Here is a 17,814-nt window from a genome sequence, read left to right on the forward strand (position 1 = left end):
TGAAAATCAACGATAAAAGAAGGAAGGAAAAAATCATGCATCACTTGGAGAATGAACAATAGGTTACTGAATGATCAATGGGTTATAGAAGACATCAAGGAGGAAATTAAAAAATTCTTAGAGATAAATGAAAACACAGACACAACAGATCGGAATCTATGGGACACATTGAAAGCAGTTCTAAGAGGAAAATTCATTGCTTGGAGATCATTCCTTAAAAACCGAAAAAACCAACAAATAAATGATCTCATACTTCATCTCAAAATCCTAGAAAAAGAAGACCAAAACAACAGCAAAAGAAGTAGAAGGTAAGAAATAATTAAAATCACAGCTGAAATTAATGAAATCGAAACAATTGAAAAAATTGACAAAACTAAATTTGGTTCTTTGAAAAAATGAATAAAATCCACAGACCCTTAGCCATGCTAACGAAGAGAAGAAGAGAGAGAACTCAAATTACTAGCATACAGGATGGAAAAGGCAACATCAGAACAGACACTTCAGAAATACAGAAGATAATCATAAATTATTTTGAATCCTTATACTCCAATAAAATAGAAGATAGTGAAGGCATTGATAAGTTTCTTAAGTCATATGATCTGCCTGGATTGAGTCAGGAGGATATAGACAACCTAAATAGACCAATATCAATTGAGGAAATAGAAGAAACCATCAAAAGACTACCAACTAAGAAAAGCCCAGGACCGGATGGGTATACAGCAGAGTTTTACAAAACCTTTAAAGAGGAACTAATACCAATACTTTTCAAGCTATTTCAGGAAATAGAAAAAGAGGGAGAACTTCCAAATTCATTCTACGAGGCCAACATCACCCTGATTCCTAAACCAGACAAAGACACTTCAAAGAAAACTACAGACCAATATCTCTAATGAACCTAGATGCAAAAATCCTCAATAAAATCCTGGCTAATCGGATTAAAAAACATATCAAAAAAATTATACACCATGATCAAGTAGGATTCATCCCTGGGATGCAAGGCTGGTTCAATATACGGAAATCAATAAATGTTATTCACCACATCAATAGACTTAAAAATAAGAACCATATGATCATCTCAATAGATGCAGAAAAAGCATTCAACAAAGTACAGCATCCCTTTATGTTCAAAACTCTCGAAAAACTAGGGATAACAGGAACATACCTCAACATTGTAAAAGCAATCTATGCTAAGCCTCAGGCTAGCATCATTCTGAATGGAGGAAAATTGAAGGCATTCCCTCTAAAATCTGGAACAAGACAGGGATGCCCTCTCTCACCACTTCTGTTCAACATAGTTCTCGAAACACTGGCCAGAGCAATTAGACGAAAGAAATTAAAGGCATAAAAATAGGAAAAGAAGAACTTAAATTATCACTATTTGCAGATAACATGATTCTATACCTAGCAGACCCAAAAGGGTCTACAAAGAAACTATTAGAGCTTAAATGAATTCAGCAAAGTGGATAAAATCAAGACGCATAAATCAAAGGCATTCCTGTATATCAGAGACAAATCCTCTGAAATGGAAATGAGGACAACCACTCCATTCACAATATCCTCAAAAAAAATAAAATACTTGGGAATCAACCTAACAAAAGAGGTGAAAGACTTATACAATGAAAACTACAGAACCCTAAAGAGAGAAATAGCAGAAGATCTTAGGAGATGGAAAAATATACGCTGTTCATGGATAGGCAGAACTAACATCATCAAGATGGCGATATTACCAAAAGTTCTCTATAGGTTTAATGCAATGCCAATCAAAATCCCAATGGCATTTCTTGTAGAAATAGAGAAAGCAATCATGAAATTCCTATGGAAAAATAAAAGACCCAGAATAGCAAAAACAATACTAAGCAGGAAGTGTGAATCAGGTGCTATACCGATACCAGACTTCAAACTATACTACAGAGCAATAGTAACAAAAACAGCATGGTACTGGTACCAAAACAGGCGGGTGGACCAATGGTACAGAATAGAGGACACAGAAACCAATCCACAAAACTACAACTATCTTATATTTGATAAAGGGGCTAAAAGCATGCAATGGAGGAAGGACAGCATCTTCAACAAATGGTGCTGGGAAAACTGGAAATCCATATGCATCAAAATGAAACTGAATCCCTTTCTCTCGCCATGCACAAAAGTTAACTCAAAATGGCTCAAGGAGCTTGATATCAAATCAGAGACACAGCATCTGATAGAAGAAAAAGTTGGCTACGATCTACATACTGTGGGGTCGGGCTCCAAATTCCTCAATAGGACACCCATAGCACAAGAGTTAATAACTAGAATCAACAAATGGGACTTACTCAAGCTAAAAAGTTTTTTCTCAGCAAAAGAAACAATAAGAGAGGTAAATAGGGAGCCTACACCCTGGGAACAAATCTTTACTCCTCACACTTCAGATAGAGCCCTAATATCCAGAGTATACAAAGAACTCAAAAAATTAGACAATAAGATAACAAATAACCCAATCAACAAATGGGCCAAGGACCTGAACAGACACTTCTCAGAGGAGGACATACAGTCAATCAACAAGTACATGAAAAAATGCTCAACATCTCTAGCAGTCAGAGAAATGCAAATCAAAACCACCCTAAGATACCATCTCACTCCAGTAATATTGGCAGCCATTAGGAAGTCAAACAACAACAAGTGCTGGCGAGGATGTGGGGAAAAGGGTACACTTGTTCATTGTTGGTGGGACTGCAAATTGGTGCAGCCAATTTGGAAAGCAGTATGGAGATTTCTTGGAAAGCTGGGAATGGAACCACCATTTGACCCAGCTATTCCCCTTCCCGGTCTATTCCCTAAAGAACTAAAAAGAGCATGCTACAGGGACACTGCTACATCCATGTTCATAGCAGCACAATTCACAATAGCAAGACTGTGGAACCAACCTAGATGCCCTTCAATGGATGAATGGATAAAAAAAATGTGGCGTTTATACACAATGGAGTATTACTCTGCATTAAAAAATGACAAAATCATAGAATTTGGAGGGAAATGGATGGCATTAGAGCAGATTATGCTAAGTGAAGCCAGCCAATCCCTAAAAAACAAATGCCAAATGTCTTCTTTGATATAAGGAGAGTAACTAAGAACAGAGTAGGGACGTAGGGACAAAGAGCATGAGAAGAAGATTAACATTAAACAGGGATGAGAGGTGGGAGGGATAGCGAGAGAGAAGGAAAATTGCATGGAACTGGAAGGAGACCCTCAGGGTTATATAAAATTACATACAAGAGGAAGTGAGGGGAAAGGGAAAAATAATACAAGGGGGAGAAATGAATTACAGTAGAGGGGGTAGAGAGAGAAGAGGGGAGGGAGGGGAGGGGAGGGGGGATAGTAGAGGATAGGAAAGGCAGCAAAATACAACAGACACTAGTATGGCAATATGTAAATCAATGGAAGTGTAACTGATGTGATTCTGCAATCTGTATACGGGGTAAAAATGGGAGTTCATAACCCACTTGAATCAAAGTGTGAAATATGATGTCAAGAACTATGTAATGTTTTGAATAACCAACAATAAAAAAATAAAATAAATGAATAAATTAAAAAAAAAAACATAATACAAGGTGCTCAAGGAAAGAATGATAGCCAGGCAGAAGGAAAACATGAACTCCCTGTTAAGCTTTTGAGCCTTTTATCTTATTTAATTCACTGAAACTTTCCTAAGAGTGTGTGATACAAATGTAACATTTCCTTAATTATAAATATTGGTTTCTTTTATCTTATAATATGGAGATTTTTAGAAAACAAAAAAATAGTTTTCCCTTTGACCCAAATTCCATGCCATGCCTACAATAAATGTTTTGCAAATATTTGTTAAGATTTATATGAAAGTGATATTTTGTATAAACTACAATAAGCAGTTAGTAAATGTCAAGAAACTGCTATTAATAAAATTTATATAACAAACTTGACAGCCAGCCTGAGTTAGCTGGAAAACTTTAGATCTTAAAAGAAAATCGAAGAATTTTATCCAACATGAGAAAAATAGGACTGAGAAGTTACTTACAAATGCCTGAATACATATAGCTGGTTCATATCCATGCTGGATAGTGGGAATTGTGCCTACCTACCCAACAATATTTAAGAATCAGGTCTTCTGAATTTCCCATTGGCTCTGTCAACTCTTTGTTTTATTTTGTTTCGGTTTTGATTTTTTTTTAATTTATATATGACAGCAAAATTCATTACAATTCTTATTACATGGGGCTGGGGTTGTAGCTCTGTGATAGAGCACTTGCCTTGCATATGTTAGGCAGTGGGTTCAATCCTCAGCACCACATAAAAACAAATAAATAAAATAAAGGTATTGTGTCCATCTACAACTAAAAAAATATTTAAAAAACAATTCTTATTACACACAATAGGACACAATTTTTCATATCTCTGGTTGTATACAAAGTATATTCACACCAATTCGTGTCTTTATACATGAGGCTGATTCATAGTGGGGTAGGGAGGGGGAGCACAGAAAGAATAGACAAACTTTAGATAGGGCAGAGGGGTGTGAGGGGAAGGAAGGATGGGGTTAGCAATGATGGTGGAATGTGATGGACATTATTATCCAAAGTACATGTATGAAGACATAAATTGGTCTGTCAACTCATATTGCCCATTCTACTCTTACATTGGGTAAAATACTGAAATAATTGAAGTATATAAGGAAAAAGATGTTCATCTTAGAAATCTTACCTCAGTTATGTGCTATCTAACAATGTTTTGGCCATTGAGTGTGTATGTGATGGTTGTCCCATAAAATGATATTGTCTAATGACATGATAACCATCTTAGTTTGTGTAAGTACACCTTATTATATTTATACTAACATTTCTCTGAATGTATCCCCATCATTAAGCAACATATATGACTAACTTTTCATTTCTGTCTGCATATTTCTGTGTATTATATTGTAACAAAGCTTGTATTTCTTATTCTTCACTTGAGAACATGATCTCTTCTACAGAAAGTGGGGCCTGGTTTCTTTTCATTGCTTCCTCAGTTGAACAGAACATTTAAGTCAACAAGTTTCAGAAAACTTAAAGTAAAGGTGAATGGGTAGTCTCTAAAATCTAATAATTCAGCCAACATTGAAGTCACTATTTTAAGGACTTAGCATTCTATAATGTATATTAATCAATCGCCTATGTATCCCAACAATCTGAACTATAAAGGACTTAAGGAGAAATGTATTTTTCCTATAAATCTCTTCATATTGAAGCTAATTAACAGGTTTATAAAAAAGCTTGGTTATAAGAATAAATATGGCAGCACACAAGGAAGGAATCTTAAAAATGGTGTATGACTACATATGTCAGCCAAAAGGTATTACTTTATATTTCTCTTAAGAATTTCTTGCATATTAATCTTTAATCTGATCCATAGGTTTTTTTTTCTGATTTATACAAAATTTTTACCCAATCTTTCCAGAACTAAGTCATGTGACTCCCAAGTTATAATTTATACTTTTAATTAAAATTCTATGTATACAACCTCATTACTTCTATATTTAAGGTCTGATTTTTTTTTTAAGATCTTAATTGTTTGATAATTTGCATGACTTGATACAACAATCTCGTTAAGGAACTTAAAGTTCTGGATCCCACTACCATTTTAGAAAAAAAGATGATACTATCCCTGTTTTCTAGTGGGTAAAGTCTAATGGGTAAACTGTTTCCAAATCATTGAGCTGAGATACAAGATAACACTTTTCTGTGGCTTTCTAATGTACTGGGTTAGTACATAATTCTCCTTTTTTTGAGAAGTCAGTAAATCAGACTCAGAAATCAGTTAAGTTCAAAAGGACCAGGTGTAGAAGTTGTATTAGGATTCTCTAAATGTACAGAGCCAACAGGATATTTATATGAATGATTATAAAAGGGGATTTATTACATTGTCTTACACAATCAGATGCTGACTAGTCTCTAAATGTCTATCTGTGCACTGGAAAGCCAGATGACCAATGATGCAGTCCCAGTCTGAGACTGAGGCCTAGGGACTTCTGGAGAATATCTGTTGAGAGTCCACATTGGAAGAATGAAGGAGCTGGTGTCATGTCCACTGGCAATGACAGCAGTCATAGATGTACCTGCTCAAAAGAAAAAAAAAAAAAAAAAAAGAGCTTTCATCTACTGCAGCTTTCTTCTTCCACCTTTTATTCCATCTGAATCCTCAACTGATTGGACAGTGCCAACCACATTCAGGGCATGTCTTCCCCCATAGTTTACTGTCCCACCCACATGCTAGTGGTTTTTATAAATACTGTCATAGACACACCCAGAGTATCTTAATCCTAGGCATTTCCTGGTGTCTCCCAGTGCAATCAGACATAGTTAGTTGGTCCCCTTTTTGGCTACAGGTAGAGCTATTCTAACTGGGGAAAGGCGAAAATTTCTAATGTTATATGATTTACTTTCTTATTCTAGATTACAACGTCAAATCCATGCTAAAGATAATGAAATCAAGAACCTTAAAGAGCAACTTTCCATGAAAAGGTATAAACTTAGCTTTTTCTTTGGTTGGTATGCCCTTTCTGAAACTCCTTATTTCTCTCTACATGTTATGGATAGGGTAGCCATATAATGTGTCATCCAAACTGGGTACCTTTCTTTTTTGGGGGGGTACTAAGGATTGAGCCCAGGGACTGTTAACCACTGAGTCATATCCCCAGTCTTTTTTACATTTTATTTTGAGATAGAGTCTTGCTAAGTTGCTTACGGCCTCACTAAATTGCTGAGACTGGCCTGGAACTCAGGATCCTCCTGCCTCAGCCTACCAAGTTGCTGGGATTACAGATATGCACCACCACATGTGGCCAAACTGGGTACTTTTGAGCATGATACTTAGCAGCATCAGTAATTACATTGGGACAATAGATGTAAATTGGAAGTGTGCTAAGCAATTTGGGAGGTCTGATCCTGAAAAAAATGATGAGAGAGAGTGAATCAGCAATGTTATAGGCCTATAACAAACTATTGCCTCAGACTAAAACTTCAGAGTTATTTTTTTTTTTAACCCTAATTAATACTACTGGTTGTAACTGCTTTGTGAAATTAGCCAAGTTTTATTCTCATTCACCTATTGTTTGTAGGTAAAATTTTTTGGAACAGCTTTTTTGAGATCTAATTCATATAGCATAAAATTCACCTTGTTAAAATGTACAGTTTGGGCAAGGCATGGCACATGCCTATAATCCCAGTAATAATAATAATAATTCTCCTGTCTCAGCCTCCTGAGTTAGGAGGATCCTAAGTTTGAGGCCAGCCTAGACAACATAGCAAGAACTTATCTCAAAATAAAAAATGAAAAAGACTGAGGATATGAAAGTTGTTTGTTGGTTTCTTAGTATATTTGTAGAGGTATACAGCGATGACCACTGTCTTTTTACAGAACATTTTTATCACCTCCCAAAAGAAACCTTGTACCCATTAAGTCATTCCCCCTTCTCTTCTCCTCTAGCTCTGGCAAACACTAATTTACCTTTAGTCTTTATAGTATTTGCCTGTTATGGACATTTTATGTAAATTAATCATAACATGTGGCCCCTTGCAATTAAATTCTTAACATAATGTTTTCAAAATCCATGTTGTAGCATATATCAGTTCTCATTCTTTTTTATGAATATATAATATTCTATAAATATAACACATTTTATCTTTTCATTAATTTGTTGCAAATTTGGCTTTTTACCAAGTTTTTGGTTTGTATGTACAATATTGTGAATACTGATGGCATTTATACAGAAAGACTTTGTGAATGTTTTTCTGTCTTTTGAATATATACTAAGGAGAAGAACTTCTGGGTCATCAGTAAACTTTATGTTTAACTTTTTGTTCTTTTTGGTACTGGGGATTAGATTCTGGGACATATCCTCAGCATTTTTTTTTTTTAATTCGGGTCTCACTAAATTGCTGAGGCCAGTCTCAAATTTGCAGTCCTCTTACCTCAGCCTCCAAAGTCACTAGAATTACAGTTATGCAACCACCATGCCTGGCAATGTTTAACTTTTTGAAGACCTACCAAACTATCTTCCAAGTAGCAGCACCATTTTTATAGTCAAAGTAACTATATATAGAATTTTGATTTTTCTACATTCTTACTACACTTGTTATCTATCTGTATTTACCCGTTTTGTTTGAAGCACAATGTCATTATGCATTTCTCTAGTGATTAATTATGTTTAACATTTTCTCATTTTTTTTTAGTGTAGATGGACACAATACCTTTATTTTATTTATTTATTTTTATATGGTGCTGAGGATCGTACACAATGCCTCTCACATGCTACTGTTATGGTGAGATTGTAATAAATCACCAAGTCAATCTCAAAGCAGGAGATGGAACACCAGCTGGCTGGCCAAGGGGCAGGCTGCAAGTCTACACCCTTCAACCCCCTTCAAGGGTTAGAGCACACTTTTTATAGTCCAAAATCATAAGTAAATCATATCAGTACATTAATTATAAATAGCTGTTGCTATGATTCAAAACTATAAAGAAAAATCATGAGATCTAAAATCATAAGCAGAAGGAGAAGTGGATCAAAACAACACTGGTTATGTACAGTTTAAAGAATAGTTACTAACGTCTAGACAATCATTCTCTGATAGGGTACATTTACCAAGAAAAATGGAAACCAAAAAAAGGAATAATTTTACATTGTATAAGAAGATCAGAAACATTTGCATTTCTAAGCAGGGTGTGCTAAGCAGGATCAGGTTGGCAGAGGCAGAGTTTTTTCATGGAAGAAGCATTTCTTACATGACATGGAGTCTCAGGGTAAAAATGGAGTCTGTTTGGTCATTGCCTATATAGTCTGGCCCATAACACTAGGCAAGCTCCGCACTACTGAGCCACAACCCCAGCTCTTCTCATGTGCTTTTTAGTTATCTATCTTCTTGGAAAAATTTTTACTTGCTTGCTTTGCCTATTTTTAAATTTGATTGTCTTTTTATTATTAAGTTTTAGGAATTTCTTGTATTTTGTGGATACAAGTTTCTTTGAAGGATACTCTTCCATTCTGTGGGTAATCTTCACTTTTTTTTTTAGGATATCATTTAAGTCAAAAAATTTTTTGATGAAGTACAATTTTTTTCTTTAAAGCAAATTTTGCACAATATTTAATTGCATAATCATTTCTATTGGATTAATTTGTCTATTTGAGTATTTTGTGGTTTTTATTTTCTCCTCAAAAAACTCTGGCCTTAATGGTATTAATAGTATTATTGTCAAGCTTCTTATCAATATTTGTCAGGCACTTGAGCTTTTTAGTGCTTCTAATAGTAAAACCTTGAGAATGGTTTTGTGACAGTCCCTGTTACAATGTTGGATTTTTGTGGGGTTTTTTGTTTTGTTTTGTTTTGTTTTTAAGAGAGAGTGAGAGAGGAGAGAGAGAGAGAGAGAGAGAGAGAGAGAGAGAGAGAGAGAGAGAGAGAGAAGTTTTAATATCTATTTTTTAGTTCTCGGCGGACACAACATCTTTGTTGGTATGTGGTGCTGAGGATCGAACCCGGGCTGCACGCATGCTAGGCGAGCGCACTACCACTTGAGCCACATCCCCAGCCCCAATGTTGTATTTTTGATTGATTATTTTCATTAAAGGTATCTGGTTGTGGTGATGCCAGTAATCCTAACAACTTGGGAGTCTAAAGCAGAAGGATCGAAAGTTCAAGGCCAGTCTCAGCAACTTAGCAAGGCTCTAACAACTTAGTGAGACCCAGTCTCAAAAGTAAAATATAAAACAGGCTGAAGATGTGACTTGAGTACCCATGGATTCAATTCTTGGTATAACACACACACACACACACACACACACAGAGTTTGGTTTGTATTTACTATAGAATTTTGGGACTCAAGTATAGGAAGCTGAGAAGGGATAGGAAAAAAAGAAAGAAATATTATAGGAAGCCATTTTCCATTGTATAAACAATGTCCTGACTTTTATGTTTCTCCTTCCTCAAGCTATGTAGAACTTGCTCTTATTTTAAGGTATGAAATGAGAGCACTGATAAAACCAGTAAAATATTTTATGACAATAATAATGAAAACTTTTGTGGTTTTATTGTATTGTTAGGATACAAAAGGGTTTATGGAAACTTGATGTAAAATTTATTAACAAAGATAGTGGCTAACATTTATTTAGTATGTATGTGCCAAGCACAAAGTGCTTTATGTATATTGTCTGAATGAATTTTCACAACAGCTATTTTTAAAGATAATACAACTTTCTTTTTACCTGTGAGGAAAATGAGGTATAGAAAAGTTAAGTAACTTGCTGTCTTACTTTGAGCTGTTAAAAAAAAAATACCATTGACTAAGTAGCTTATGAACAACAGAAATGTATTTCTCATAGTCCTGGAGGCTGGAAAGTCCAAGATTACGGCACTGGTCAGTTTGGTATCTGGTAAGGATTTGCTTCCTCAATAGACAGCCATCTTCTCACTGTCACCCTACATGGCAGAAAGGGAAAGTCAGCTCATTCAAACCTCTTTTATAAGGATACTAATCCCTTTCATAAGTGTTTTACTTCATAACCTCATTAACACACAAAGACACCGTTTCCTAATACCGACATCTTGCAGGTTAGGATTTTAATGGGGGTATAAACATTCAGTCCATTGTATTCAAGTAAGACTTTACATTTAGTAAGTTGTAGAGCTAAGATTCATCCTAAGACAACTTGATTTTAGAACCAAGTCTTAGATAATAACCCATATTCTGACAACTTTAAAACTTCTGCACTCTTGATACTAAAGGATAACAGTAGGGGTTGAGCAATGTCTTCTCTTGTTCTCACGTGTTATATAATTTTCCAAAAAATCATTTTCTACTCATGTATAGTTTATATTTTTCTTCCTCCTTAATAAGATGAAAAAGGTGGTTCTTGCTATAATGTTGATAACTCTTTAATGATCATATATTTCAGATCCCAGTGGGAAATGGAGAAGCTTAATCTGGAAAGCACAATTAAAACATACTTAAGCAAGGTGAATGCAGAAACTAGCAGAGCCTTAACAGCTGAGGTAAAAAAAAAAAATATATATATATATATATATATATATATATAAAGAGTGAGGGAGGGTGTTTTACTTGTGTAATACTGGTATCCTAAAGAATGAAAAAAGACTGGTTTTGAATAATCCAAAATAAGATATTTTAGTACTAAAAAGGAAAACACAGCTTAAACTCATGTTTTTTTGACTCACTGGAATACTGCATATGAGTACTTCAGTGTTTATGATCACATGTTGTTTTACTTCAGTGATTCCAAGAAATCATTGTGTTGTGGTATTGTACAGGAAATACATAAACCTTGGGGAAATTTTCATGAAGCCAGATCACTTAGCCAAACTTTAAAAATAAGCCAATACCTAAAAACCAAAGGCCGAATGTTCTCTCTGATATGGATGCTGATCCATAATGGGAGGGGGGCATGGTAAAATGGAAGAACTGTGATTGGGAGAGGAGAGGAGGGAGTATTGGGGCAGGAAAGATGGTGGAACGAGATGGACTCATTACCCTAGGTACATGTATGATTGCACATATGGTATGATACTGCATCGTGTACAGAGAAATGAAAAGTTGTGCTGCAATGTGTACAATGATTCAAAATGCATTCTGCTATCATATATACCTAACTAGGATAAATAAACTTATTAATTTTTAAAAAATAACATTTCACTGCTGCCATAATATTTCTTTTCTTTGCCACTTTCCATATACATTGTATACCCCAGAGTCAAAAATGAACTTACTTTCCAGGCCCCTAGAAAGTCACACAATTTCTTCTAAGTTAGCTTATAACACCATAGCTGGTATCTCTCAAAAGAAATATAATTGTATATGTATATGTAATTTTTATTTATAGATAACCAAACTTGATATACAATAAGATTCACATTTTTGGAGAATTTGCTGACATTAAAAGCATTACAAACCTTCCCACCTCTGTCATTGTTAAGCTCTATTTTCTAGCAGAGTACTTGGGATTCCAGAATTCAAGAACCAAGGAGTATATCTGAACTCAAAATCTGTGGAGTGGTTTTGAAGTACTAGCATTAACAAAAGAAAAAGCCCACATAACCTTAAAAGTTCAAGCTTATATTCTTCTTTTTTTACTACTTTAATCAAAAATTTATTTCTGCTTCCACTATTAATTTTAAAAAGGAAGGACTTTGTAACAATGCTGTCCAATAGTACAATTTGTAGTGAATATTGTGTGATGAGTAGTTAAAAACAGAGGCTAGGTGATTATGTATCAGTTATGACTTCGAAAGGATTTCTGATATTGGAGAAACTCCAAGGCCCTTTGGACTGTTATCTTTCTGTGTGGTCTGATTCATTATTTGCCTATTCATCAAGGGAAAAAAGTAGCAGGACTTTTGAGTGTTCTCAAATTTTGCTGCCTATTATGATTACCCAAGTTATTATCCTAATGCTCAGGTTAATCCTGTTATCAATTAAACTGGAATCTCTGGCACCAAAGCATCATTTTTTTGAAGTTTCAAAAATTATACCAGTATGTGTGCAAGTTTGAAAAGTAACATTCTTGGAATGTTTACTAGCAGTAACCATTGAATATGAACATTAGAATTATAGGATTACATTCGATCAAAAATATTTAAAGTGTATCTTGAATGATGAAGAAGTTCAGGTGCTATTGGGAGAGATTGAAAAATAGCTTAAAATTTACTTGAGCCAATATTCACTTACAAGAAGGACACCTTCAACTTCTTTCTTTTTCTGTCAAAATCCATAGGTGTATTTCTTACAGTGTCGTAGAGATTTTGGTTTGCTTCATCTGGAGCAGACTGAAAAGGAGTGTCTCAATCAGCTTGCCAGAGTGACTCACATGGCTGCAAGGTAACCTTTTCCTCATAATGAATGCATCTTGATCTTTGAGGTTCACAAATGTCTTCAAGGTTGAACGTAATCTACAATGTATTTCACGTAGAGTATACCAGAATCTTTGGAGTAAGGTAGCCCCCCCCCTCCACACACACACACACACACACACACACACACACACAGCCATATATATATATTTCAGAAGTTATTTAGTCACTTTGATGGCTGTACTTTTTGTTGCCTCTGCTGAAGCACTGAGTACAGTAATAGCTGTGGAAAGATTTTTTCTTTCCTCCACAGTGAAATATATCAGAAGTCTCAGTCAATTGGAAAACTTTTTTTCTAGTTGTTTTCCCTAATATTGCTTGTTTTTATTTATTTTTTATATGAGAAGTAAAAACTTTACTCTCACAGTATTATCAAACAATGCTATATATTGAGGACATGTACAAGTTTTACCTGAACATAAATACATCTATAATACATACATAATGAAACTTCATTGAGTAGTGAGTATTCAGTTAGACATTTAAAGATTTTTTCTGCAAGCTCATATCTAATGTCTCTATTAATAATGCTTATATCAAATGCTATTAGGATACCTTGAGGGAAAATCAGTATTAACACCTAAAATCACATGCTAAGGGCAGTTTCTTACTATGTTATGTAAGAGTAGTTTTCAAATATTGAGCAAGTTGAATGAAATTTTCCTTAAATTTTTAATCTTATGGGGTGTACCTTTGACATTAAACACTTAATTTAAAAAGAATCTCTGTAATCAAGACATCCTTAATTTTTTAGTGATTAGCATTTTAATAATTATTATTCTTCCAAAAATCAGAATCTCTGTTTAGCAAGATTCCCGGGATGTATTGATGGGCATTCAAGTTTAGGAAGTACTGTTGTAAGTGATTGGTCTTCCTTTGCTTGCTAGAGAGAGAAAGAATGTAGTATAAATGAAAATATTATGAGGTCTCTTTCTATGAGATGATCTTAGTGAAAACTAATTCTGCTCTTTTAAAATTTTTGAGTTTAGTAATACAAGTATGACAGTGTTTCAAAAGATAGACATTTTAGACTTCCACATGAAGTCCCTTCTAAAGATGACAGACCTGAAGATTCAGAGTTGTTAAAACTTAATTATTTGTTGGACATGGCTTGACAAAGCTACTGTGTTTGTGCAGTTTATGCAATGCACAAAGTAATCTCATTCATACTCATCAAAAAGGTATTTGTTTCTAATTTGCCCTGCCAAAGGCAGTATCTTTTTCTAATTTACAGAGGAACCAGGTAAGCCAGCTCTGGCTCTGTGATGTCAGAGTTAATGTGAACATGGACCAAAACCTTCTTCTAAGATGGGTCAATATTTTTTAAAATGCTCCTGTAGTATATGACTAAGGCAATTTCCATATAGCTTCCCTACTTCACTGGAAATATTCCTATGCAAAGGTTTTATAATATGGTCTCTAAAATATCACCAAGTGAAAAAAACTGGCATTCTGGAAGACTAAGGTTGATTTTCTTTTGAAAAAACAATTTATATATATTATTAGTTTTGTTTTTATTTTTAATAATAAACTCTTCCATACACAACTTTGACCCAATTTAAGGGAATTATTGGTGATAGAAGTAATTTTATAGTTATATGTTATTTACATGTGTGCTAGAGAACATAACGGAAATTTGCAGAAGCCTAGGTGTTATATAAAAAGAATTTCTCTGTGTTTCTTTGTTTACACCAGCAACCTAGAATCACTTCAATTAAAGGCTGCAGTAGATAGTTGGAATGCCATTGTGACGGATGTTAGAAACAAGATTGCATTTCTCAGGGTAAGTCCTGAAATATATTTAGAGCAAATTGGCTGATTGTTAAACAAGACATCTAAAATAAAAGCAATTACAGAAATTTAGGGAAGAGCATTTTTTGTTGTTCTTGTTGTTATTTTGTTTTTTCAGATACCAAAGTTTAAGCTTTCAGATTGAGATTACTTTCATGTATTTGATAGTAGAGAGCATTCTAGATTCATACATGTGGCCTTTAGATCCTTAGTTCAGGTAATGATAAACTCAGAACTTGTCCCTTATACCTGGTTTCCCTGAAATTCCAAAGCTAATGCTACCCCATCAAAGATAAGTGCCTTAACTAGCTTTAAGTAATAATATGCTCAACTTAAAAGAAAGATCAAATAGGCCTGTACTCATTTTCAGTTTTAACTTTGTATATAATTATTCCATAATGCAAACTAATTCTTAATCAATGATTTGCTTGAATTGGGATAAGGGGAAAGGTAATCTAAAGAAGTAATTCAATAAATACTTAGTAATTAATTTAATTTTAGAATCTTTTTTTTTTTTTTGGTTTTAGAATCTTTATATCTGTAAAGTTGATACATAATGTTGATTGTTTTACAACAGAGCAAGAAAGTATTGGTGCTCAGTTGTGAGGAACTACCTCAAAGACTATATATAGACTTGTACAGTTTCTTCCTTGGTGGTTTTGACTGTTTTTCCCCAGACTCTTCTTTACTCAGTCTTTAGTGTGTCTTTAGCATATCTGTTGGTGTCTAAAGAGCTGTCAATTTTTTCTCTATCTTTATTTTCTTCCAAGCACACATCCTGTGTGGAAACTTCTAAATGTTTTGTTTTATAAGACTTTCTTTTCCTGCTTTTGTGGGTTGTTTGCCAAATAATATTGTAAAGCAAGATGGAGAGAGTGGCCCAGAATGTTGAAAACATAATGATAAGCCTCCAGGATTGAAGTTTCATTTTTGGCAAAATCTAAAAGAATAAAATACATGTGGAGTAAGAGCAAGCTAAAGGTATATACTTTTTGAGATAAACAAAATGTGGACATTTAATCAGTATTCCCAAAGTTTTCCCTTTAGTTTTTAAAAATGAACATATGTAAGTAGTTTAGCTCTTTGTTAAAAATGCTTGTTTTCCTGTGTATTACTTGACTCCTCTGACTTAGATTCTTTCTATACTTTATTTCAGTGATTCCTACTTGGCACTTAAACTTACAGAAACAAGGAGTTATACAAGGAACTGTGAATTATGTGTCACTGTTTCTTGTCAGTCAACAAACACATCTAAAAAATATAGTATTTACAGTGGGGATAGTGGTTTATAGCATTGGTCTTATGTTGAGAGCTTATGGGTTGAGAGCTACTATTCTGTTGGATTATTCAAAACTATATCAAGTATATTATTTCTTTGAAGTTGATTGTGCTTTAAAGTATCTTTTCTCTTCCACCAGACACAGTACAATGAGCAAATTAGTAAGGTGAAGCAAGGGTTTGCCTTGAGTTCCTTGCCTCCAGTTCAGCTTCCTCCACCACCACCCAGTCCTGAAATATTGGTAAGAAATATGACATTTTAGAAAATTGCCAGTTTATTTTTGATAATATAAGGATGTAAAACACTGATTATGCAATATATTTGATGTTGCAATTATCTCCATATCTACTAATATAATTAACAGATGATAATTTCCAAATGATATAATAACTGGCTGACTCAATTGAAGCCAGTGCAGTAGGGTTCTATGAATGGATTTTAGTGATTTGTTTGCAATCTAAAGAGTAATATTTTCTCATCCTCAATCTCACCTCTATTGTAGGAGATACCTGATGAATACTCAGAATTTCTGGTTCCTCCATGTTACTACAGAATAACTGAAATATTTCAGTAACATTCCCTAGAAAGCATTTACTAAGGATTCACTCCTCTCTATTTCTACATTAGACTCTTTTCTTTAACTTTTATATTCTAGTTTATTTTCAATGCAAGGACAGATTACACTTATTCCCATTCCCTGCTCCTTACGGGACAATGAATCTAACCAGATACACCATATACGTATTTCTGTACCTTCACATCCAGTGAATTCTCACGGGTTTTCAAAAGAACTTTTAGGATGATAGCATTAGGTAATAATTTTTTATAATCTTAATAGAACTGGTCATAGTAAAAGAAGAAAGGTATAAGATTCTTGGAAGCAGATGACTATTGATATCAGCACTCTACTGCTTGTAGTAGAACTCATGGTTGAATATAAAAACTTAAAAATTATGTGAGTTGTATGGAGTTAACACTGCGCATTTTGAAAGCAGAATCCAAAACTAAAAGAACTTTATGATATACACCATGAGCTTTAGTTTAGAATAATAGTATTGCCTTTTATAATTTTGGTTAGTTCAGTTTCTACAGGAACAAGGTTTTATGAACATTGTTGTTCTAGAGTTAGCACATCATCAATACCACGTACCCTGAGAAGAAAGTAGCTGACAGAGAAATTTCAAAGATTATCTATTACAGGAAGCAACACATATTTTTGGTAGGATTTCCAAAAATCTTATACCTTCTGCCCATATTAAAAATATTGCTTATAGGCTGTAATCAAACTTTCCCGTGATAAAAGGGCTCCACAAACTGAGAAGCTGAATAGAATTCTTTTAAAGAGTTTTCTGGAATGAAACCAGCATCAGCCTTGACTGGAAGATACCTGTGATACTCTACAACTAGAAAACAGTGAAATCTTGACCCCCACACCCTCTAGATCTTTATGCTGTTAGAGACTATCTTTGTGGCTTACCCAGTTTTAATAAAGGGCATAATCCACTGGCAGTTAGGCTCAATGGCAATTTATAAGCATCCTTTGTTAATGGTCTGAGGGGTACACATATATATATCTTCTGTACTTACTAACCCAGCTCACAGTTGTGTAAAAATGCAAGCACTATTGGCCATTGAGCAGCAACAAAATACTTTTGAGAGAACAAATACTAGAAATGTTAATGTTATTTGTATAAATTGAGGTGGTATTATACAAGACAAGTACACTAAAGGGGACTGGGTTTAGGTCCTCACTGTATGAAGAGCTATGTTGGTATTGGTCAAATGAGCTGTCCTGGACTTTGGTTTTCTGGGTTTTCCCATTAATAAATTAGGAAATTG

The 17,814-nt window shown here is 34.3% G+C and overlaps 1 protein-coding gene across 6 annotated transcripts in view; it reads left to right on the forward strand.

Annotated features, from left to right (window-relative positions):
* Dzip3 (DAZ interacting zinc finger protein 3) overlaps nucleotides 1–17,814 on the forward strand; it is a 96,717-nt gene that overhangs the window by 69,636 nt on the left and 9,267 nt on the right. For all 6 annotated transcript variants that reach the window (XM_077795337.1, XM_026394674.2, XM_026394696.2 and 3 more), the window contains 5 exons: nucleotides 6,441–6,509; nucleotides 10,937–11,033; nucleotides 12,770–12,873; nucleotides 14,601–14,688; nucleotides 16,115–16,216. In XM_077795337.1, coding sequence (XP_077651463.1) covers nucleotides 6,441–6,509; nucleotides 10,937–11,033; nucleotides 12,770–12,873; nucleotides 14,601–14,688; nucleotides 16,115–16,216 — 460 coding nt within the window. The remainder of the gene's footprint in view (nucleotides 1–6,440; nucleotides 6,510–10,936; nucleotides 11,034–12,769; nucleotides 12,874–14,600; nucleotides 14,689–16,114; nucleotides 16,217–17,814) is intronic.

This window comes from Urocitellus parryii, chromosome 2 (assembly GCF_045843805.1).
Source record: "Urocitellus parryii isolate mUroPar1 chromosome 2, mUroPar1.hap1, whole genome shotgun sequence".
NCBI classification, from domain to species: Eukaryota; Metazoa; Chordata; class Mammalia; order Rodentia; family Sciuridae; genus Urocitellus; species Urocitellus parryii.